This window comes from Taudactylus pleione, unplaced genomic scaffold (assembly GCF_031769625.1).
Source record: "Taudactylus pleione unplaced genomic scaffold, aTauple2 ptg000372l, whole genome shotgun sequence".
In the NCBI taxonomy this organism is placed as follows: domain Eukaryota; kingdom Metazoa; phylum Chordata; class Amphibia; order Anura; family Myobatrachidae; genus Taudactylus; species Taudactylus pleione.
The window spans coordinates 13,753,620-13,778,883 of NW_028284773.1; the positions used below are offsets into that span (position 1 = coordinate 13,753,620).

At 42.9% G+C, this 25,264-nt stretch overlaps 1 protein-coding gene across 1 annotated transcript; it reads left to right on the forward strand.

The window, feature by feature from the left end:
• On the forward strand, nucleotides 1-24,522 carry LOC148508297 (uncharacterized). Its single transcript, XM_088444757.1, has 2 exons — nucleotides 1-36; nucleotides 22,293-24,522. Exon 2 carries the CDS (start codon nucleotides 22,298-22,300, stop codon nucleotides 24,032-24,034), a length of 1,737 nt encoding a protein of 578 aa, XP_088300883.1. The 5' UTR covers nucleotides 1-36; nucleotides 22,293-22,297; the 3' UTR covers nucleotides 24,035-24,522.
• The last annotated feature ends 742 nt before the right edge of the window (nucleotides 24,523-25,264 follow it).

Genomic DNA, 25,264 nt, shown 5'->3' on the forward strand with positions numbered 1-25,264 from the left:
CACAGAGCATCCACTCCAGCATACTCGGCAGCCAGGGTAGGTGACATCTGGATTTAATAATGCTAATAATAATATAACAATGACAAAATCTGTACACTTCAGCAATCTTCTAACTGTAGTGTACTTTTACTGTAGAAACCTCTAAAATATTCACTGTGAAAATACTTAAGGTAAATCAAAGTAGTAATATGTCTTGAACATTATCTAGTAAGTCATTTCTTTTTAATTGTTGAGCTTTGAATTACTATTTGAATTGCTTAATTTTACAAACTGATAAATAGGTTTAAATTAATGTTATATTGAGCATAGTTATGTACCATTATTATTATTGTTTTATGAATTTCCATCCATTATCATTTGTTTCTCTCTCTGTCTTTATATTACTGTGCTTGCAGGTGCTTTAATCACCTTAGATTGTTTAATTCAAATAACACGGTAACAAGAGCATTTACAATAAGGCTTTTTCTGCTAGAACACAGTTTTACAGTGTGTAGACTTACATGTGAACAGTTGTTTCTCCTGTCATACTATTTGTTCCAAAAATAAAAGCAATATGCTAGAGATTACTCTTTCTCCACACAATGCTTCTAATGTAACATTTACAATATTATGTGCATACAAGCCAAATCCATCAATACCCCACATGTGCTGCTGACGTGCAGAGATTTCAGACCTGGAAGAGCTGCTCTGGACTACTTCCAAATAAAATGACGTTATATTTGGATGGATACAATGCATGTAATACACAGTATTGGGACCACATGAAAACGTTTGTCAGGAAATCCTTCTACAAGAAAAAGACAATGTTTTGGCTGTTCACAAAGAGTCTCCAGGACACAATACAGCTTGTCTACTTGCATATAGAGTGATATATAGAGCCAAGCTCTCTATACAAAAAGGAATATTTTGTCTTACAGAATAATGCTCCTTTTAAAATGAGGAAGCTGGAATTTATAGTGTTAAAATGTAGCTTGTTTGGAAAACATCCATAATGCTGGACTGCACGGAACAGCATATACTCAATGTAGCCCTTCAGGGTGGAGCGCTCAGTACGTTAAGACTGTAACACTTTTATATTCTGACAGTACAGCTTGGCATCTTGGTACAGAACATTTAAGCACTCAAAATGTAAACAAACTAAATGTTCTTCCATTGGGGGAGATGTATCAAGCCTTGGAGAGAGATAAAGTACCAACCGATCAGTATATGTCATTTTTCAAACACAGCCTGTGAGATGGCAGTTAGGAGCTGATTGGCTAGCACTTTATCACTTTTCACTCTGTCTCCTAACACTGCTTAGTAAATAGACCCCCAAGACTTGATACATCCCCCCATTAAGAGCACAGGTCATGTCCTATCACAATAAACCGTTTACTTAGTGTAAAGTTACCTACAGCTTTAGCAACCATATCAGGACATGAGTTGGACAGAGTTTGCTATTTGAGTAGACTTTTGACTGTGTGGCTTCTAGGATATTCATTTAAGGTCTATGTTAAAATACACAGCATACATATGTAAACAAGTACCTTTTATTTATAGAACTCAATTTTAAATATCAGGCAGGCTGTGATCATATTAATCTAGTAGCCAATTCATCATAAGGCAAATCAGCAGCAATTTAAAACTTCAAAAGAAATTTGATAATTAACATTTTATCTGATCATTACTTTATTATCTAAAGCAAAATATTGTTTCTAATAAATATTTTTACTTTTAAAAAACACATTTAAAAATGTTGTTTCTGTGTATTGGATACAGCTTTTCTCAAATAGTATTCAGTCAGTGCCAGAGCTGTATTTGCTTGCAGCAAGTGTTAATCTACTGTGTCTTTTATAATCTCCCGTAATCTTACTTGACCTCAGCTGTTTTCTGGGAATGTGGGCGTTTTCATATCCCAGTACGAAAAGGGTGACAATAAAGGGCCTCATTTAGGGGTCTATTTACTAAGCAGTGTTAGGAGACAGAGTGAAAAGTGATAAGGTACCAGCCAATCACCTCCTAACTGTCATTTTTCAAACACAGCCTGTGAGATGACAGTTGGGAGCTGATTGGCGGTACCTTATCACTTTTCACTCTGTCTCCTAACACTGCTTAGTAAATAGACCCCCTTAGAGTTGGATGTTATATTTATTGCATAATATATACATTTCTGTACTGCACATATGTTCATGTAATTGTACCATATCTGGAGGGCTCTCACAACGATACACAATGATGATGATTACCATTCGCCACCCTGTCTAGCTACTGCTGATTGGCTGCATGTGTATTGATAATAGTACTTAAAAAGATAGTTATATCAAGAAAGCAGCTGTCTACTCACTCTATTTAACCAAACTTTTTATTTAGACCACTGCATGAAAGAAGATTGCAATTACATTTTTAAAGGGGAAAAGTGTTTTTAGTTAATTAAATTTTGTATGGACTTTCACATGTATTAATAAGTGTCTTGTCTATGTTTCACTTCATTATGTTATATTGTGTATTAATAGGGTAATGTGACTAGCATTTCCTACTAACACATATCTATGCCCTCTTAAGCATAGTTATAGCCCTGACATATGGTGCACTAACTATTGACTCTGAGCTGTGTGTATCTTATTTGCATTCATCTTTATGTTCAGTGGCCAAATCCATTCAACTCTAAAAGTGTAATTTTCTATTTTATTCCACACAACATGCCTCTAGGCCATGAAATCACACACTTCTAATTTGGCCACTTTGTGGGCACCAAAACAGTCACTATACAAGAGTTCCCATTGGAATGGGTTTTAATATATATATATACATATATATATATATATATATATATATATATATCTCAGCAAAACTTATTAACATATAGCCCCATTAAGGTTAGGTGCTGGATGCCCGTATCCTGACAGAGTTAGGATACCAACACTTGCAGGTAAGTATCCTAACCTAACCGTACCCCAGCCAACAGTCGGGATATAAACTACAGAGCCGTAGCTAGGGTAGTGCGGCTGGTGCCATCGTACAGGGCACCACAGGTCAGGGGGCACTGTTTGGGCCTGTCAAATATCTGTTTATTATCATTCTTGCTTGTAGCTTCCTCTTATTTCATCCCCAGCATCTCCTGGCCTCTATCTCTTCCCTGGCCCTTCCCCATGAAGCTATGGCCCTTTTTTGGGTGCATTATGTCCCTTTGAAAAATGATGGGGCGCCAATGCTCTTTCTGGCACAGGGCACCAAAAAGTCTAGTTACGGCTCTGATAAACTACATCCCCCATTAGTCATTAGAAGGGGTAGTTACCCATGTATAGAATTGTGATGCAATTGTTTTGCCAAGTACTCAAAAAAGTACAGTAGATAAGTTTAATCTGGTTATACACATTTGTGTCTTATATGCTCACTGGTCTGGTTATTGGGTGGTCCTCACGTTCACAGAATGAAGACTTCTTAAACAGGTGGTGAAATGCACATACAATCTATTACAGATGTTAAAAGCTAACAACAGCTTTAAAGATTAGCAAGTAACAGACATTGCAGCCCCATTTGGCCCACTAATGTGTTTCACATCCTTTATATACAGTACACGTTATTGCCAACTGTACCTTACTTCCAGCCTCTTGTTCTAATCTGTCTGTACATGGAATCACCACTTGTCACTAACTGCAAAATAAAAGGTATATTTTTATTGTTATTAGATGCAATTCTCACCAGCTATTCTTATTTTCCAGGCTTCATAAATAATAATTATTAAAAATGAGTATTTAACAAGTAAAAAAGTATATAATAAACACATTCAGTAGACATTACATGATGTTTTGTAGTACTGCTGCCAAAATGGCACATCAAGACCTCATACTCACTGACGTCATTTTCATGGCTGTACTTTTTAACGCTAGTACCCTGCATGTATACCATTGTGTCCAGTGACCTCATACCCACTCACAATATTACTTAGGTACGGGAGTGCTGCGCCAGCATTGTGGTTGACCGAATGCTGCCTTTTTATTTCAAAGCACTTAATGCAGTGACCTCCAATGGCTTCCTAAATGCTAGTAAAAGAACCATATTAGCATTTCACAAATGCGGTTTCACTGGCGATTCATCATACAATTATAATTGCAAATCAATTACTATTGGTTACAGAGGCTAAGGAAGATATAAGGAAGATATAAGGAAGGTATAAAACAAAGAATATGATTGATGTGCTTTAAAATACCTTTAAAGGAAGTTATGTAGTGACAATTAAAGCGTATATCTCATGTACTAACAATGGTCCTGAATCAGAGATGTACCCGGCTGCTGTGTGTAAATATGCTAATGATGCATCTTGTGTAAATACAATGCCTCCTGCAAGCTTCTGTACTCTGCCGCTGAGTAACCCTCAGTTTACGCAGGCCGGTGTTTTCACTTTGCTGAGGCCTGGAAATCTGCGTTGTAAGATGCAGACCCTGGCCTCGGCACATCTACAAAATGGGGATGAGACACCCCCATTTTGTAAAACGCACACCGTTGTCACCCAAGTATCACGCCATAATGGCTGCAGCAAGTCAATCATGCTGTGGCTTGGGGGCACTGCGAGCAATGTCACAGAAGGAGACCTGCACATGCCCAGTACTGATCCTGTACTTGTGCAGATTTCTCACCATCGATGTTGTACGCAAACCATTGGGTTTAAGTACAACACTGAATCAGGTCCAATGTTCAGTAAACCACATTATACAGTGACAAATGCTATTATGTCTGTATATCTGTATTTCGCAATAAAAATAATAGCTACAGTACCCCCTCTCTGACCATCACCATCTCTCTTTTCACTTATCCCTCTCTCCTTACCCTCCTCTACCTCCTAATGGCACCATCACTAAGCGTAACAGTGAGGCTATCAACACCGTTTCCTTTTCCTCCCTCTTTGACTCACTTCCCTCCCCTATTCACTCTCTCTCCTGCCCTGAACAAGCCACTTCCCTATACAATGCCTCCCTTACTTCTGCTCCTGACTCTGTTGCTCCGGCGATCATTACTCACCCTCGCAGATCCACACCTCAACCCTGGCATTCCAAATGCACCAGATACCTGCAAAAGTGTTCTCGAACCGCCGAGCGACAGTGGTGCATATCGCGCTCTAAGGCAGATTTCCCCAATTTCAAATTTATGCTCTCATCCTACAGTGCTGCCCTGTCCCTCTTTAAAAAGTCATATTTCAAAGACCTCATCTCCTCCCAGTCCTCAAATCCATGGCATCTCTTCGTCACTTTCAACTCCCTCCTCTGCACTCCCCCTCCTTGCTCTCTGCCCTTGACTTTGCCACCTACTTTACATCTAAAATTGACTCCATACTTCAGGACATCATATCCCAGCAGACCCTCAGCACTCCTCCCCCTCCTTTCCCAGACCACCACTTCCCATCCATCTTACCAACTCTGACCTCTTTCTCCCCTGTATCTGGAGAGGAAGTCATGGCCCTCATCTAATCCACCTCCCCTCTTGACCCTATCCCTTCCCGCCTCCTCTGCTACCTTCCTCCTTCTGCTGTTCCCATCTTGCCCACCTCCTCAATCTCACCCCCTCATCTGGCACTGTCACTTCTGCATTCAAACATGTCCTTGTCTTCCCATTCTTAAAAAATCTTCCCTTGATCCCAACACTCTCTCCAACTACTGAACCATCTCCTCCCTTTTGTCTTCAAACTCCTTGAGCATATTGTTTACAATCACCTTTACTGCCTTTCTTTCCTCCAACTTCCTCCTTGGCCCTTTTCCATCTGGCTTCTGTTCTCTCCACTCCACTAAAACTGCCCTCATGAAAGTCAGCAATGACCTCCTTGCTGCCAAATCCAAGGGCCACTACTCTCTGCTCATTCTCCTCGACCTCAAAACTGTAGACCACCCTCTCCTTCAGCAAAACCTTCACACCCTAGGTCAATGTGATACTGCCCACTCCTAGCTGTCCTAGGGCCTGATTCAGAGCCGGACACTATTTGCGCTCGCTCGTTCAGAAAAAGGGGCCGGCTATTTAAATTGAGCGCTCGCTCTTTGCGGTCTGTTGACGCCTCTATGTCTGAGCGAGCGAGCGAGCGAACGAAACATGCGCTCGCTATTTTGTAAAGACGCCCCCTGGCCGCTCGCATCCTACGTCATCTCTGCTATTTATTAGATTAATCGAGTACATCGAAAGGCGTCTGAACTGCTCGCAGTGCTTGTGGTGGGATTTTCCTACCACAATCATGCGAACAGTTCAGGCTAAGAAACAACCAAGTGACGTGGTCAATGACGCTGCTTTGTTAATTATGCACACCCTTAAAACGCCTGTTTTGACCGTTTGGCACGCCTGCGTTCGGATCTCCACTCCCCGTTTTCAAGCACCTTCCCCTGTTACCACCCACAAACGCCTCATCCTGTCACTCAAATTAGCAGGCACTCACTATTTTGCGAGCGCTCGATTTCCGATCGCAATGACTGGTTGGCGCATGCGCATTATGACCCATATGCATGCGCAGATGTGCGGACATCGCTCGGAGCGAACGAGTGGCCGCTTACGAGTGGCTCTGAATCAGGCCCCTAGTACCTCTCAGACTGTTCTTTATTTGACTCCTCTCATGACCCTTCCCCCCCCCCCATTTCCACTTACAGTAGGTGTTCCTCAAGGTTCTGTACTTGGACCTCTCCTATTCTCCCTCCATACGTCCTCTCAAGGTGAACTCATTAGCTCTTTTGACCTTCAATATCATCTCTATGCTGACGATACTGACATACAGTATACCTTACCTCCCCTGACCTCTCCCCACCCCCTCTTCACTCATATCTCCAACTGTCTCTCTGCTATCTCTTCCTGGATGTCCCAGCACTTTCTTAAAGTTAATATGTCTAAGACTGAGCTGATCATCATCCCACCCTTTGTAGAATGCAGCGGAACACTTGTGGTGCCGTATTAGCAAAGGATAATAATATACTGTTTACTGCAAAATTGTATATCTACATACACTACAGAATATTGCCACCTTATTGCCACATTATTGAAAACTAAATTATACCCTCAGAATAGGACACAAAGGCCGTATTCAATTTGGAGCAAAAAGCCGGAATCGTCAATAAAGTTTCGCCGATGACGTCATTTCACCAGGTGGAAAAGTATTCCGTATTCATTTTGAAAGACTTTCCACCTCAATGCTATGTAATGGGCGAAAAAGTTTCGCCTATGAATAGCAGGCGGAAAAAAGTGCAGAATTGGGGTTTTGGGGTGCGATTTTGCGGGAACCCCCATGCAGCCTTCAGACAGTCCCCCAAAGGGAAACTGCATCAACATTTAAAAAAAAAAAAAAAACACTTTAGAACACCCCAAAAAAACACTTTCATTTTGGGGGCGAAAAAAAAAAAAAGTTAGGGAACAAAGTTAAAAACTAGCGAACTAGACTCCAGGAGGGTCCCCAAGTATACCCCAGGTTTTTTTTCCATTGCAGGTGGATTTTTCACGATTTTTTAAACTTAACTTTAGCAACTTTAAAATATGCTGACCCCCATTTTCAAGTACCCTAAATTTGCTGGGATAAGTTATTTTCTGCAAAAAAACCCCTCCTGAATACTATTCTGCACCACTTATACAAAAACGCTATTTAGCAGCTATTGAGACCATTTAAAAACACCAAATACCTTCAGCAAGCCAAATCGGGGGTAACCATAGCTAACCCCCATGTCAGAGCATCTTTTGGGGGGTGTCAGGCTGATTTCCCCAAATCTGACATGACTTTCCGCTTGTTTCAGTTTCGCCGGGTCCTGTTGTCGCGTACTTTCAAATCCAATACGGGGATACGCGGGCATGCACGTAATACTTTTCCGCTTGCAAAACAGGCGGAAAGTCCGGGAGTCGAAAAAGTATCGCGGGTGCGAATCAAATTCAATACGGCTCATGGTCATGAAACATTAATGCTATATGATCAGGATTGCTTCTAACAAATATTGTTTGGTGCTACGTTTCTTCAGACTCCTATATACAACTTCCAGTCCTTAGCTAGCCAATGGATGCAACAACTTTGTTGTCTCAATCAATATTAAAAAAAAAAAAGATAAGAGAATACTGTATACATCAAGAAGGAACCTTTAGTACCATTGAGACAATTTGCTCATCAATTATGTCACTGGTTCCAGACTGAATGAACAGACTTTAGGCAGACTATAGTCTGACTAAAGCAGTGTACCTTCAACTGCTGAATACAGTCATGTTTAGAGAGTGAGCAAACAAAGGACCATTTAGATACAGTTTGATTAGTTCAGCAGTATTTAATAAATGCAAGTAGTTGGATTTATTGTAGCTGGAGATCAATGTTTAGTTTGGCTACTGGTTTGTTATTATGTAATACTTTGTTTAGTGTTCCTGGAACTGAGATTACAAAGCACCATACTCACTGGTGTTAAATACATGCTAGTACAATAACGCATGCAGACTGGTCTAATGCCACCGTACCCACTTCAGTTTTTCCCTGCAATTGGTGTGTTGCATTGGCACTGTGGTTTTTACGATTATTTCTCGCTCTGAGTGACCCTCAGTGATCTCCTGAGCACAAGTAAAAGATAGTTAACGACATTTCATTTCAATGAACTTGTGAGGCAGTGAGTTGTTCTGTAGTACACATGAAACGCCATGTATAGCAGTTAAACGTGCACCAGGGCACTGAAAACATTTTGGAGTTAACTAGAATGGCCTGGGCCAAACAGAGCTCAGCTATTCACAGATCCCTGAACAAGATAACAGAAATAATCTTTCACTTAATCCTTGGCTATGGTGCACTGTTTACTGCCATAAGTACTGTTTCTGGCATGGCTGTTAGTTTCTGATGCAAAACATAGGGATGCCTAGAGCAGGCAGCTACTAGTTGGAGATATTTCTAATGCAGCAGACTCAGGAAGTGTAAATGAAACTGGACCGTTAGGATGGGAGGGCAGATGGGGATAAGAGGCTGCTCTCTGGATTCTTCTACTCTGAGATGTTCATGATAAGCACTCATGTTTTTACAGCTGTCAGCAAATATACACTGTAGTGTTGTAACTTTGTAAGCTCAGAAATAAATTCAATGTGCTGACTGTCTATGCAGGAATATGTACATTGTAACAGAGAACTCTCTCAGTTTATAACACTATTAATTTGCTGCAATCAACTAAATTAGGGGCGTAGCCAGAACTTTGTAAGCCCCATTGTAACATTTTGAAAGAGCTCCCGTCCTAATGCTTCTAGAGAGACACTTCTCTGCTGCAGTTGTTCATTTTATGTGCCATAATAATGCCCTAGTTAATTATCTGCCCAATAGTATTATACTGTTACTGTTATGCCCCTTATTAGTGCAATGTATGCCATAGAAGTGTCCTAGTTCACAACATGCAATATTGTAGTGCTGCCAGTACTCATTATGCCATACAGTGTCCCCAATATATATTATGTCACACTGAAGTGTCCTCAGTTCTCAGGCCCCCGCCAGGCCCCTCCAACAAGCCTATCAGGGCCAGATTAACAATGGGGCAGATGGAGCTACAGCTCCAGGCCTCCAGATTAAAATAGGCCCATCAACATGACAGCATGATTACCAGCTGCCTAACTAGCCATACATTTTAAGTATTTCAATAGTTTTTTTAGTCCCCCGCCCAAAAAATAAATGATGCAATTTTTCCATTTCTATGTAGTTAGGGAGACATAGGCCCTGATTCAGAGCCGGACGCTGTGGAATCCGAGTCAACCCGAACCCTGTTCGGGTGTTCCCCGCCTGACTCGGATCCCCGTTCGTGGCCGAACGGCGGCCGCCTGATGTCGGATTCTCGCTAGAGAATCCGACATCAGGGCTCCTTCTGGGTTCAATGTGGGGTTTTTTTTCTGTGGGGGGCAAAGTGTTTTATTTTTTTCTTGTGTATTGTTTTTGATCTGCACATGTGTCTGAGTGGCAGTGCAGGTACAGAGATGCATGCACCGAGTAGTGTATTAGAAATGTGTTGGGTGTTACTAGGTGGCTACAGGGGGTTGGCTATAGAGACGCTGAATTGCTCACATTGGAGGCCATACTTAGATGGATGATCTGCGCCTAGCATAGGGCTGTTCAACGTTCCAATGCTGCAACCGATGGTGGTGTCTAAAGTCTTAGGGGTCTACTCACTAATCCTTGGAGAGATATAAAATGGAGAAAGATAGGTCCCAGCCAATCAGCTCCAAACTGTCATTTTTCCAACCCCTCGATGGACCCCCACCTCCTCAACAGCCATGCCCCCATTAGGGCTGCTTCCATAAATTTCCCGGGCTGGTTTTCCGTCCCAATCCGCCCCTGATAGGGGGCACCACTGCTGGGGGCATTGTGTAAGGGACACCACTGCTGGGGGCATTGTGTAAAGCACACCACTGCTGGGGGCATTGTGTAAGGGACACTATTGCTGTGGGCATTGTATAAGTGGCACTACTACTGTGGGCATTGTATAAGGGGCATTACTACTGTGGGCTTTGTGTATAAGGGTCACTACTGTGGGCATTGTGTAAAAGGATCACTACTGTGGGCATTGTGTAAAAGGGGCACTACTGTGGGCATTGTGTAAAAGGGTCACTACTGTGGGCATTGTGTAAAAGGGGCACTACTGTGTATCGTAACATAAATAAGAGACACTACTTTATAGTGTACTGTGAATCAGGGGCACTATGGGCCTGATTCAGACCCACTTGCGAGTGCTGAGCGCTCGCAAGCGGGTCGATGGTGCCCAAGTGCGCATGCGCACGACGGAGGTGCCTCCGTCATGCGCATGCGCGAGACCGAGTAACGACGACCAAGCTGTCGTTAAGGGTCTCGTACCAAAGGGGGCGTGCTGTCGATGGTGATTGACAGCACGCCCCCTTTGGTGGGCGTGCTGGGGGCGTGGCTGCCCAGATGGAGGCATTCCCATGGGAACCCCTACGTCTGGGTCCGGCCCCACTGACATCACTAGTGATGTCAGTGGGAGTGCTTTTGGCTCTGATAGAGATAAAAGCACTCCTGGGCTTGCGGCAGCGAGACCCTACCGCAGGGTCCCGTCACAAGCCCGATGGTCGCGATGGTCTTGACTATCGCGACCATCATTTTGGCCGCTCGCTATAGCTGTGGGTGGTCACCCACAGCTATGTGAGCGGCCAGGAGGCCGCTACAAAAAGGAGCAGGGACGGCCCTGATTCAGAGCGAGCGTTCTGTCAGAGCGTCCGGCTCTGAATCAGGGCCTATGTGCAGTGTAATGTGAATAAGATTGTGCACTGTGACTCCTTGGGCCGTAGCCCACTTTGTAAACAAGTACTGTGATTCTGCTGGCCGTACCCTACTGGGTGGGTGCACTACTTTTCATTTCTGCCACTGCTGTGTGGCAATGTGTCATAGATGCGCTTTATACTGTGGTGTCTGTGCCGCTGCTTTGTAGCTTAGTAACCAGTCAGCTCACTGCAACCTTTGGCCAATAATGTTGAAAACAATATTATAAGCTGTGAGGTGTTCTACATTGACTGGAAATTAATCTTATTGAGGTTAATAATACTCTAGGAAGAAAAAAAAAAGAACAATTTATGTGATTTTAACTTTTTTTTGTAAATTTTTGTAAAAAAATCCAAATCCAAAGCCAGTCACCGCAGTTTGGCAATTCCAAATACAAAGCCGGACGACGAATTAGAACCAAATCCAAATCCGGCAAAAATGGTCCGGCGCACATCCCTAATCAGGGTGCAGGGGGAGGGTTAGGGTGAGGGGTTAGAGTTAGGCACTAGGGGGATGGTTAAGGTATGGCCCCAGGGAGGGAGGGTTAGTATTAGGGTGCAGGGAGGGAGAGGTTAGGTTCAGGGTGTGGGGAGGGGGGGTTAAGTTTAGGCACAAGGGGGGGAGGGTTAGGCACTGGGAAGGGTGGATTAGGGTTAGGGTAGGGGTTAGAAAGTTACTTACCATTCACTGCAATGGGTGTCAGGATTCTGTCTGTCGGGATGCCGCTGTCGATATTCTGACTAGCGGCATCAAGACAGCCAGGTTATCATACCCAACCCAAGGGAAATATGCCTCTATTTCTTTATGCAATGTATTGTGTTCATATGACATCATGCAAATCCATACTTATCTACTCTCCCGGAAGTTGCAGGAGGTTCCTGGATTTTCAGGGAGCCTCCTGCACCCATGGAAGAGTATCCGGATCTCCCACATTCCGTCCACTTCCTAGTGAAGTGGGCAGGATGGGGAGAAAATGACACAAAAACGCATAATTTAGCACAGCCCCCTCCTCGCGCTCCCGTAATTCACGGCAGTTTGCCATGATGGGACGGGGCCTGACAACATAGAAACCTAGCCCCGCCCCCAAAGTGGCCAGCTGTGTCTGCTCCTCGGGCATCTCCTGGGGAGCAGATAATAAGTGTCGGTAAGTATGGGATTTTTGTCTTTGAGACCCTGGGTATGACTGGAGATGTTCAAAACTGTTCCGCAAAATATTTACCTCATTCTGCATTTGGCAGTGATACATTGCAAGTTTCCCCAGAGGAATCTAGCATTAAGTGTGTCATTTCCCCTATCATTTTGTTTCTGCCCAGACATCTCTCTTATTATAGCTCAGCCACACCCACAGAGCAGAATGAATTGACACAGTTGTAGTCCCAGCACTATTTATACTAGGCTATAAATTCTGACAATTTTACAAATCCAGAATGGAGTCCCATGGAACTTCACAGTAACTTCATGTAACAATTAGGGAGTTACTCTATATATTTTGTGTGTGTGTGTATATATATATATATATATATATATATATATATATATATATATATATACACACACATATTTATACATCTGATCAAAAATAGGGGCAGTATGAAAGAGACCGTAATAAGGTCTGCATAGGACATAAGTCTCCCTATCATTTCTGACACCAGAGTTTTCCAGTGAAAGTATTCTCTGCCCATAACAGGAGATAATTCATTATGATTTATGCACTGACAGATCCCGTTGTGTGCTGAACAGGATCGTACATCTGAGGTAAACGCAAAGTGACTTGTACTCAATGATAATACATGACATGACTGTTTCATATGAAGTATATATGTAAATATAATGAATAATAACAGTGCTAATCCATATATCGGACTGAGGACACCTCTCAGAATACACTGAAAACACTTTTACACACCCATTGACACTGATATTATTTGTAACTGAAAATATAGGGAATTTAGAGGAGCAGCAAAAAAATTATCTAAATAGTTCCAGGTGAAATTAGGAGGACATGGCCATTCATACCTTTGTGACATAATCAACGTTAACATTCAATATACTGTAAGATAGTTGTACAGTGAATTTTGTGTAGTAGATGGGAGGGGTTTTATACAATGAGTGCTCAGTTCCAGCTATGGGAGCCTACATGTGTGCTTGCAGCATAACGACCTATACTGTTTTGAATATCAGGAGGTTTGGTACATATACCTCATTGTGCACATTCTGCCTCTTTGTACGAGATGTGCACATGATCACACTATATGGGGGGCATGCCATGTCACATTGGGGTGTGCCAAGCACTTTTGACAATCTAGGCCACCCTAGCCCCATTCCCCTACAATAAAAGCACTCTTTCTTGCTGGTTCACATTGCTGCTGGTTAAACAGCATTCAAGGGACATTGTGAATCAGGACAAAAATCTTCATACCGCGAGCAGCAGAACAGTTGGTGAGTATGCTAAATTCATATCACTCCCCTTTACAATAGATCTACATAAGTTAGCTATATGTTCTTTATTCCGCTCTTGTAATTTACATTGTGTCCATGTTGAACTGATGCTGTCTTCTATTATAGAGTCTATGGCACAGGTTCTCAAACTCAGTCCTCAGGACCCCAAACAGTGCATGTTTTGCAGGTCTCCTCACATAATTACTAGTGAAATAGTTAGCTGCACCTGTGGATCTTTTAAAACGTGTCAGTGACTAATGAATACACCTGTGCACCTGCTGGGTGATCTGCAAAAAGTGAACTGTGTGGGGTCCTGAGGACCGAGCTTGAGAACCACTGGTCTATGGAGAGCTCCTAATCACTGACTATTTCTCCAAACAATAGCATTATAGAAAGTATAGCATTAGCTGTGAGATGCTATGCATCCTTGCCAGCTAGAATTAAATCAGAGAACACACTTGAAATAATCAAATTGCTGCTCCTTTAAATATCTAAGGACATCCTGTACCTAGTAAAGCAGAGGTGACGTATTCAGTCCTCTCTCAGACTGTTCCAAACCAGGCAGATTTAACTTGCTGCTGAATAGCAGGATTGAATTAAAACCTTCGCTTTGGCAGTTGGTAACTAACCGCTAATCTGGGTAATTCAGAAACACTGTGTGAATGGAAATCTTTGCCTAGGAAAACTATTCATTGTTTTATACATACACGTCTGTGAAATATTATAAAACCCTGCAAAATCTGAGTATCCCTTAGATGTAACAAGGAGAGACCACAGCATATATGTCTGATGTCTGCCACGGTCTTTCCATTACCGACCTCAAAAGCAGCTCCCATACTGTAGCTTTCTGTGGGGCTACAATGTAAGTCTGAATTACCAAGCTCCGGAATACAAAGCATTCTGGAGCTTGGCCCAGGCAGCTAACGCCAACTCTGTTGGCCCATCTGACGCATGCACCAGCGGATGACCATGTATGCGCGGTAGGCAGACCGATGCTGGATCTGGAAGCAAAGTGATAGCAGTAGCGATTACATTGCTTCTAAGCATTTTCGTAAGTTCATCCCAGTCGCCCGAAGGCAAGTAAGAGTTTGTCGCACCCCCCCCCTCCCAAACAAGGAAACTAGGGGGTGTGTGTAAATACATATATATTTGTAGTATTCACAATTTGTACATGTGAGATCTGACACACAGCAGGACACCGACGTGCTGTGGCTTTTACAAGGTTAGCCTTGGCAGCGCCGAATCAGGAACAGACACTCATGAACAATGATGCCTGATATGTAAATTTTGTTCCACGGCTCCAGAGACTGTGTGTGACAACAGCTGGTGGCTCAGTCAGACAGACTTACTGAGTTTCAGCCGACTCTGCAGCAGCATAAGTTGGTGAGCCGCCGTTTGTTGTAATACAGAATCAGCGGTTATCGGCTGGTGGCTCTCTGTACCGGTGGTCCTTAGGATAGGAGAGCAGAGAGGGCCGTCTCTTCCATTGGGCTTGTTGGGCAATTGCCCAAAGCTACAAGAGGCCCACCAACCCGGGCCCTGCAGCTATTTCTAAAAGTACTGAATTCCGAAATGCAACCCCCCGTAACACACAGCCCCAAGATGGTTACCTCTGTAGCCCGGGGACATGCCGCACCATGCTGCAGAAAGTGTTTGTTTTTTCCCCCTAAGGGGGCGTGGCCACAGACGGATGCTATTAGGCCACGTCCCCTTGGCTCAGCCAGCTCTCTACTACTGCAGGTGACACTGACAGGGAGTGAGAGGAGTGGCTTAACTAGATGGCCCAAGCAGATGGCAGAAGAGCAAATGAGCAAGTCTTCCAGTGACTGGTAGGTGCTGTCATAATTTCTCTATGTGTACTGTATATGTATATATATGTATATATAATCTCCAAAAAATGAGGATGCACTCACCAGACTTCATAGAATAATCATAAAATATTGGTTTTATTTACGTCATCATAAAAGTACAGCCATCGACGTTTCGGTCCAGTCCATGGACCTTTGTCAAGATTCAAGTGCACATAACACTGGACACATATAAATACACACACTAATTACATGATTAAGCAATTACCTAAAGCAAGTACCTCCCACCTAAATCACCTGCGTGGTATCTATCCATTGCTGCATATACAATCATACCCAGCAGCCAGAAAAACAACAATTGAGACTTGATGATGAGAATAATAGGCACATATAGAGCATAGAAAGCATCTGAGAATAGCTCACCGTTCACTGTATACTCTGATCAGGCGCGAAACTCCCGCGTGCGTTCCAGTCTATGCTCATTCCTCCTTGTGGAGCGCACACATCCTGGTTACCAGAAGCGCTGTAAAGCTGTAACTAGGAAGTGAGCCTGAGCATGTGACTCAGCCAGAGTCATGATGACCAGTGCTGATAACAGCGGCTGGAACGCCGCTGAATCATTTGGCAAAACACACGCCCCATGTTGCCATGGATACGTAGAAACAAAAAACAAAAAAACAATGTTGCTGTGATAATACGCTATTCAAGCTAATGTGTGCCAAATAGCACACATGCTAAACAACCACAGGTGATGATGGGTCATATCATAAAATATAAAATGTCATACATTAAAGCTAAATGAAAAACTAATAAGTATAAACTCTGTGTTAACCCAAAACAACAGATATATTACATAAATGGTATACCATGTTGGAATAATCCATTATATTGTTGGGTGATACATGTAAAGAAATAACAAAAAATAGAAAAATTAAAAAATAAAAAAAATGAAGTTTTTAACTGACACGCAACCTGTAGCTCTCCATTAGAAAAATTAATTGATGATAAAAAAATTATTGATAATGAAAAAATAATGGAAAAATGCTGGAGGTGCAAGAACACACTCAAATGGGCTGCTTCATTAAGTCCCTTTGGATAAATAGTATCAAGTTTATGAGTCCAGAAAGCCTCTCTCTGCAGTAGCAGTTTACCACGATCTCCTCCTCTGCTTGGTGGTGGCACCCAATCGATAATTACACATTTGAGACTGGCTAATGGATGTTTCATTTCACAGAAATGTCGGGCGACAGGTTTATCCGAAGTCTCATTTGTCAGAGCAGATCGAATAGAAGACCTGTAGGTTGCCATTCGCTTGCGGAATGATCTTATGGTTTTGCCAATATAATATAATGAGCAAGGGCAGATAAGAGCATATACTACATATTCAGTAGTGCAGGTAACTCTATGGCGGATCGAGAATTTCTGACCCATCCGCGGATGACAGAACGTCTGGTCCGTGAGCATGCTTCTACAGGTGGTGCATCCAGCACAATGATAACATCCTGGTTTAGTAGCACTAAGCCAGGTCTGTGGAGTACCTAAATTCGACCGATCAGGCCGCATCAGGATATCCTTCAAATTTCGCCCCCTCCTGAAACTCATTAGGGGTCTTTCAGGTATATCACCTTTGAGAACTGGATCTGACGCTACCACATGCCAGTGTTTGCGTATAGCTCCAGACACTATAGGCCCTGCTGTGTCAAAAGTTGTACAGACAACAAAAGGATCCTGTCCTTGTTTATTTTGTGGATTTTGACCATCTTTGAAGATTTGTCTAGCTCTTGTGAGACATCTATTGACAATTTTCTATATATATATATATATATATATATATATATGTGTGTGTGTGTGTGTGTATGTATATATATATATATATAATATATATATATATGTATATAAAAAAGTTGCAGGTGCATCACATGATTTTACTGAAACTCCACTCCTCTGGTTACCAGGAGCAACCACCAGCGCTCCAGTGCCTGTTTTATATATGTCATTTTGGGTAGCTGTTACCCAGACACAGTTCATTTTTTTCCCCATAAATGGGTGGGTAGGGGCCCCGGTGCATTGCTTTGCCCAGGGCCCACACTGCTGTTAAGACAGCCCTGAGATCAGACAGGTGTCTCGGGTCCTAGCTCACTGTCCAGCAGCAGTATCTGGTGCACCGTCGCTTGCTGCAGCGTAGGCTGAGGGTTTATTAGGCTGGAGCCTTGCTATCCCCATTGCAGGTGTTAGTTGGGCTCTCGGAACAGAGCCTATCAATGCTGTAGCAGCAGTGGATGCACCACTGCAGAGCTGCACTGGAAGATAAGTGGTTACACTCATTTTCCTCTGTTAACCACACAAGTGCTGCTGTACATGGTATAGATGGAGGAGCCCCTTCAGGGTTTGGCACCCGGAGGCAGGTGCCTCCATTGTCTCTGGGAGTTACGCCCCTGGCTTGAAGGATCTGGACTAAAACAGTAATTAGTACTAGATTGAATCTTGATTCCAGCAATGTACAACAGCAAACAAGGCAGAACTGAGGGAGATTTGTATGAATGAGGTATACATAACACTGCACGTTAAGGACAACTAATCCTTATCACATGTTACACACTGGCTGATCTGCATTCTATTTTTATCATGAAAGAATAGGGATGTCTGTATTAGCTGGAAGCTCAAGCTAGAGAAACATGTGGCCCGAATTAACAGTGTTTTCAACTTTTCCGCCTTGCCCTGGCTTGCTTGACAACATAACTACAGTATTCTAGACATAGCCAAAAGTACTAAGACTGAGGATAAAGCGCAGCTTGAGAGTCCTTTTCATTGGAATGTTATAGTGGAATATTATATTTGTATCTCTTTTTATTTTTCTTTACAGCTAATATTGCTGCTGATAAAACTCTGTCACACCCCCATAGTGACCCCTGTCCTGATATGGTATCTCCCAATGTTGGTGTTGGGTTGTATGTTTGCGTGACAACTATGTTGACCAGTAGTAATCCGCAAGCTAAACGTATCTGCAACTTCCTGTTGGTTTGTGCAGTCAGCTAACTAGTATTGCCATTTTGTTGGGGTGGGGCAAATAGTTGGTGCAGGCCCCTTATTTATATATATATATATATATATATATTATATATATACTATGGGATAGCAGTTTCCCTGCCAATAGTCTAGCTCTACCCCGTGGTGTGTTTTGCAGGCCTGCTGCTGCTCCACAAAGATCTTCGAATCAGAAGAAACAAAGCTCTGTGTCTTGAGGATGCATGAAAAAATACCGGACCAGCAGAATCAAGAGTCCAGTGATGTCTGCTGCACTCTCTTCGCTTCTGTTGATCCGATCTTATTTCATTCGGACAGTGGGTCTCATTCAGACCCGGTTGCAAGCGATAAGCGCTCGCAACCAGGTCAATGTTAAGGCCCTGCGCATGCGCAGCTGCCGCACTGCGCCAGCCCCGGAGCAAGAGAGAAATTCTGTCGCTCCGGAGCTCACTACAAAAAGGGCGGCTGTCGATGTTGGTGAGTGGCTACCAAACGGAGGTGTTCCCAAGCGAACGCCTGCCGTTTTGTGTGCGGCCGCACTGACATCAGCAGTGATGTCAGTGGGGAGCTTCCTGCTCGATCAGAGCAGGAAGCTCCCTGGGGCTTGCGGTTGCCGAGACCCAACCTTAGGGTCTCGTCGCAGCCCCAATGGTCGCGATGGTCTTGACCATCGCGACCATCACCCTGGTTGGTCACTAAGCTGTGAGTGGTAACCCACAGCTTAGCTAGCGACCAGGAGGCCGCACTTAAAAAATCAAATGGCCACCCTCATTCAGAGAGAGCGATCGCTTCTTGCAACCGCCTCTGAATGAGGGCCAGTCTGTCAGTGAGTGCAGAGGCCAGCGCTGCATGCAGAACATGTCAGGGGACATCCTGAATGTCAGGTACAAGTTATTTTTGGCATTGGCTCCATATAGGGATATTAGTATAATTTCCCTGCATTGGTTATAACGCGCAATGGAGCTCATTCAGACCCGCTTGCTATATGCATTCACTCGCTCCCTGCTTATGCAAATCCAGCGCACACCCAGCAAGGCAGGAGATCGCACTGTAAGGCTTTAGCACGCCCACTATGCGTTGGCGTGTGATTACTTAGTGTATGTAGACGCCCACCAGCCATTCTTAAGACGCCCACTTGCGCACGTCATCTCCTGGAAGTTCTTGAAAACATTGGTACATCGACCACCATTGGATGCGATCGTAGCGTTTGAGGTTGACTATACTCTGCCGCAAGCACTGCGATCACTTCAGAGTGAAATCCCATCAAGTGACGTGTACTATGACGCTGTCTTTTAATTATGCATACCCTTGAAACGGTGTTGAAACACTCAGGCATGCCTGTGTTCGCACCTCAACTCCCCCGTTACCAGTGGCCAGCCCCTGTAACCACCCACAAACGGCTTGTCCTGTCACTCATTCAGCTGGGCAGTCTATGCGCCGTGAGTGAACACATCCCGATCTCTCGCACTGGTTCACGCATGCGCATTGCGATGCGTAAGCATGCGCAGATAGCGACTATCTGCCAGCTACGAGCGTTCACATTATAGCGAGCGGGTCTGAATAAGCTCCAATGATCCCTATGGCTACATGCATTTTCTGGAAAGTATCAGTGTGTTTTCATCAACAAATAGATCTTACTGACTGCTTTTGGGCTTGTTTACATTTGGATGTAAATCAGGATTATGACACGCCTCTCAGATGTAGCAGTACACGCCCACTTTACCGCCGCGCTCATAGGTGTTATTTTTTACAATCTCCCTGAAATGCTTTTTCAAAAGTAGGTAAGTATGCCTAAAGCTGAATTTTCTGATTTGGGTGGACTGATCCTCTAAAATAGGGGTAATATTCTCTTTATTTTTTACAGCAATCAATCATTCTGCATAGAGATCCTTAATTCACTACAAAGTTGCATTTATCACTATGAGTGAGAGGTGCATACTGCTTCCTCATGTAATGACGTATCAGCCTTAGATGGTCTTTCTCAAAGCTGCAAAATGTGTTTCTATAGATAAGCTTAGCACGTCAAGGCGGAGCTGGTTGTGGGGATACAAAACATATCTCCATCTGATGGGTAAAGCTGGGTGGATCAAACGTTCCTTATTGACTGTAGATGGGTGCAGAAATGTGCCAGGCATTAGACCAGGTGCACAAATTCACTGAATGCTGCAAGCTAAGCATCAGGGGTGGGGATTGCACTTTGTTTGGTCAAATTCCTTATTTAGAATGTTTTTGCAACTAGTAAGTAACCTCTGTGGGGTCGATTCAGAGTTACCGTACCTCATTGTGTGCACAGAGAACATACAGATATTCACCCAAAGGGTTAGGCACTAGGGGGGAAGGATAGGGTGCGAGGAGGGTGGGTTAGGGTTGATACCTACCGATAGGCAGAGCCGTAACTAGACTTTTTGGTGCCCTGTGCCAGAAAGAGCATTGGCGACCCCCTCATTTTTCAAAGGGACATAATGCACCCAAAAAAGGGCCATGGCTTCATGGGGAAGAGAGAGGAGAGGCCAGGAGATGCTGGGGATGAAATAAGAGGAAGCTACAAGCAAGAATGATAATAAACAGAAATTTGACAGGCCTAAACAGCGCCCACTGACCTGTGGTGCCCTGTGCGACGGCACCGGTCACACTACCCTAGCTACGGCCCTGCCGATAGGTGTCAGCATCCTAACCCTGTTGGGATTCTGACTGCCGGGATCCTGAGTGCCGGCATCCCATACCCAACCCATTGTTACCACTGGTTTTATGTAATGTACATTATCTGTGTAGAAATAAGTACAATGTGTCAGTAAAGTGTATCCTTATGGAACAAGAGTACCATTATAAATGGAGTGATGTGAAGTGGTGTGGCCAGGGTCAGTGCGTTCTTGGCAAATTAGATGCTCCCAATCATTCATTCAGTGTTTTTGATGCCCAAGGCAACCAGGTATGTTTGGGTAATGGTGGCGCTGGCACTGTGGGTGTGGCATGCCTCAATAGAAGTCAATCTAATACAGAAATGATTGCAAACAATTAAAATTGTAACTTTTTTGCTACAGCATTTTCACAAATGGAATATCCAGGACATTATACTGTGTAAGAGAAGTGGTTATCCCAGCAGATGTGATTTGTGTGTGTCTACTTAGTCATGTGACCTGTCCTGTTCCATCTGTTTACAGAGCCACGCTTTACTGCAGTAATTCTGCAGGCACTGATACATTTATGTTTTCACACAGAGGCCCATATCTTCCCTTACTATGTCCTTTTGGCTACTACATAAGTTATTCTGCATGATATATACAAGCGCTATTGCAGTAGTCTGTAGAACATCATTTAATAGCTACTGAGCATTAGTAATGTAAAATTAATGTTCTTCTGTATACAAATCTTCTGGCTCCAGGTATGGGCAGAGATAAAGATATGTATGTTTAGATATGAAATACTGTAGTACCTAAGTATATAAGCCGAGAAATATTTCTGAGCAGCTGACGTACAATTCAAGCAAAGGCCCTGACAATTTATCATTCATTATGGGAATGGAAAAGTTAATACTAAATATTTATGGAAATAGTTAGGCATGCTGTGTGTTTTTTTTTTTTAGAGTATGATTTTCCAGTGGGTTCCAGGCTTAGGTTTCTGTGAAGGAGAATTTAACTAATTGAGGTCTGAATTTCAATATTTGCTTATACTGAAGAGTCAGCCCTTTATATGCACTGTGTTAGTAATATGGCATCATTTGTATGGCAGCATATACAAACTAGTGATATGTTTCTTTTTGTCTTCCCCATGACTTGCTGTACATCTAACTGTTCTGTTTCCCTTCCCTCTAGACATTATGCCGCAGAATTATCATCTCATTGGAATTTTATTTTCCCTTATGATCCATCTGACTTACAGCCAGTGCCCTAAAGCCTGCAAATGTCTTAAAGCTGGCCAAGTGGACTGTAACGGAGCAGATGTTGTTGACATTCCACGTACTTTTCCTCAGAACACCAGGACCCTGCAAATAATAACCACTGAGGTGACAGAACTTGAAGATGGTATATTGGAGAACCTGACAGCTTTATTGATTTTGCGAATTGAAAAGAATGAACTGTCTATCATAGGCTCTAATGCATTCAACAACCTCATATCCTTGCGTTATCTAAGCTTGTCTAACAATAAGTTGCAAGAATTACCTGTAGGTTTGTTTAATGACCTAGGAAAATTGGAAACTCTTATTCTGTCAAACAACTTGATTGGTCAGATACAGCCATCGCTATTTTCTGCATTAATGAATGTAAAAGAACTCAGTTTGCTAGGTAACAACCTCCGTTCCATACCAAGAGGGGCTTTTGACCAGATGGGTGGACTCCTTAAATTGAATTTGGCCAAAAACAATCTCACGCGCCTGCATCCCAAAACTCTGGATAAGGTCACTAAGCTTCAGACTCTACGGCTGTACGAAAATCAGCTGAAGGAAATCCCAGAAGGACTCCTGAGAACACTGACCAGTCTGCAAGAAGTTGGATTACAAAGTAACCAGATCAGCCAAATATCTGCTGATACCTTCTCCAACAATCCCAGTTTACAAAAACTGTATTTATCAAATAACAAGATCGCACTGTTACCACAGGGCTTATTTGTAAACCAGCCAGAGCTCTCCAAACTTACATTATTTGAAAATGCAATAAAACACATCTCTACTGGAGTGTTTGGTACAATGCCAAAATTAAAAGAACTCTGGCTATATGACAACCAACTTGAGGCTCTTGTAGATAATGTCTTTTTCAATCTAACCCAAATACAGTTACTGATTATATCCAGAAATCAAATTCATTCCATCTCTGCAGCTGCTTTCAATGGCTTGGATGAGCTCCTGGAACTCTCACTGCATACCAATCTGCTTTCTACTTTACATGAAAATGTCCTCCAGAATCTTCCCAAGCTGCAGAATATATCTCTTCACAGCAATAAGATTCAACATCTCCCTGCAGGTGTCTTCAGTAACATGGACACTTTAATGACCATACAACTGCAAAATAACTCACTGGAGAATCTACCTGAGGGTATATTTGACTCTCTGGTGCATTTAAATGAAGTAAAACTTAATAATAATCCATGGAAATGTGACCCTGACCTTCTTCCTCTCAAGAGCTGGTTTGCCCATAATATACACAAACTTGGGAACCACAGCCAGCTAGTGTGCACCAACCCACCTTATGCAGGTACACCTATAGCTGAGTTAAATGAAAAACTATTAGTATCTTTGACTTCTACAATAGCACCAGAAATGTTCTACACAACAAACCAAGAAACAACTATCAAGTTTATAGCAACGACACAACCTGAGAATTCAGCAGATGCCTCCACGGAGGTAACCATAGAAGAGTACCTTTTTGATGAGTATCCCACATACATTCCCCCTGATAACAGAGCCCATGGTGGAAACAAGCTGGTCGCTGTAGTTGTTGCAATAATAGTGCTGTGCTGTATTGCAATTGTTTGCACAGTTATAGCTTGTGTATTATATAACAGAAAGAAAAAGAACCATGTCATTGCCATGAGAATGAAGCAGCAAAGTGAAGCATGAAGGAAGTTATGTGACTTACAGTCACTAAAAAACTTTTACAAAAATAATGTTGCTGGGGGTTTCTATGGAAGCACTGTTATATGACTGTTTGGTCTATCTGACTTTGTCTGGAGGTAACAAGACTTGGTATCTTTCCTCTTATCCATTCAGAAGTGATCATTTGAAGCTGCGATAAAGGGGAAATCATAATATTTTCTTAAATAACGCTACTACTTTTCTGTATTCATCTATGCACCACATACGTATATTATTCTTATGCTTAAGCAACAGAAGAAGACTATCCCCTTATGATCACAGCTGGTACTGCAGAAGCATTTTTTCTGTGTTCACTCTCAGCATCCAAGGCAGTATTTTTGGGGTGGTGAATTTATTAAATTTTGAAGTACGGGAAAAGTAGCATTCCAATAAGACTGGCCATTATGAATGTAAAATTTACTTCTCAACCACAACATTGCACGTTAGAGCATTAAAGTTTTTTTTATATAGTTACAAATGACCAACATTTTTTATATATCATTTTAATTGATAGGAATTAAATTTTTGTTAATTGCTTATTATTGATTTAATCACATAAATAACATGATACTGTAGGTGTACAAAAAACGTTTCCAAGCTATTTTGTGGGCAAAATAGGATATTTTAAGCAATCTTGTGTACTGTTATAATAAGAGCACACAATATTGTACATGCTTCTAAGAAGAAATGTAGATATTAAATCCATTATAATGACATAAGTATACTCATCATAAGTAAGTATAACACACCTATTTGTATTAAATATACTTTATACATTATCTGGACTTTATTATAGGTTAACTTTATACAGTAGTCATCATTCTCAGGTGAAATGTAACAGTAAAGGTGCATACACACCATACTTGCCGACAATCAGTTCCCTCCTTCCGGGAGGGAGCTGATTGTCAGCTAACAGCGGGGGGCGTGCCCGGCCATGATGTCGCTTTTGGGGCGGAGCCGGGGGTGGAGCTGCGTGATCGCGTCATCGTAGCCCCGCCCCCTCTTCACAATGCCATTATTTTTGGCATTGTGAACTAGGGGGCGGGGCCACGATGACGCGATTCAACGCGAATCGCGTCACCGCCCCCCCCCGCTGCGGGGGTTTTCCGTTTATTCTTGGGGGTGGTCGGGAGGGTTGCCGGCTGCTGGGAGGCTTGCCTGCCTTTCCGGGGGGCCGGGAGCGGCACACGAAAATCGGGAGGCTCCCGGCCAAAT

Excerpts from the sequence above, each read along its gene's own strand:
- LOC148508297 (XM_088444757.1), top strand. The coding sequence starts at position 22,298 with ATGCCGCAGAATTATCATCTCATTGGAATTTTATTTTCCCTTATGATC.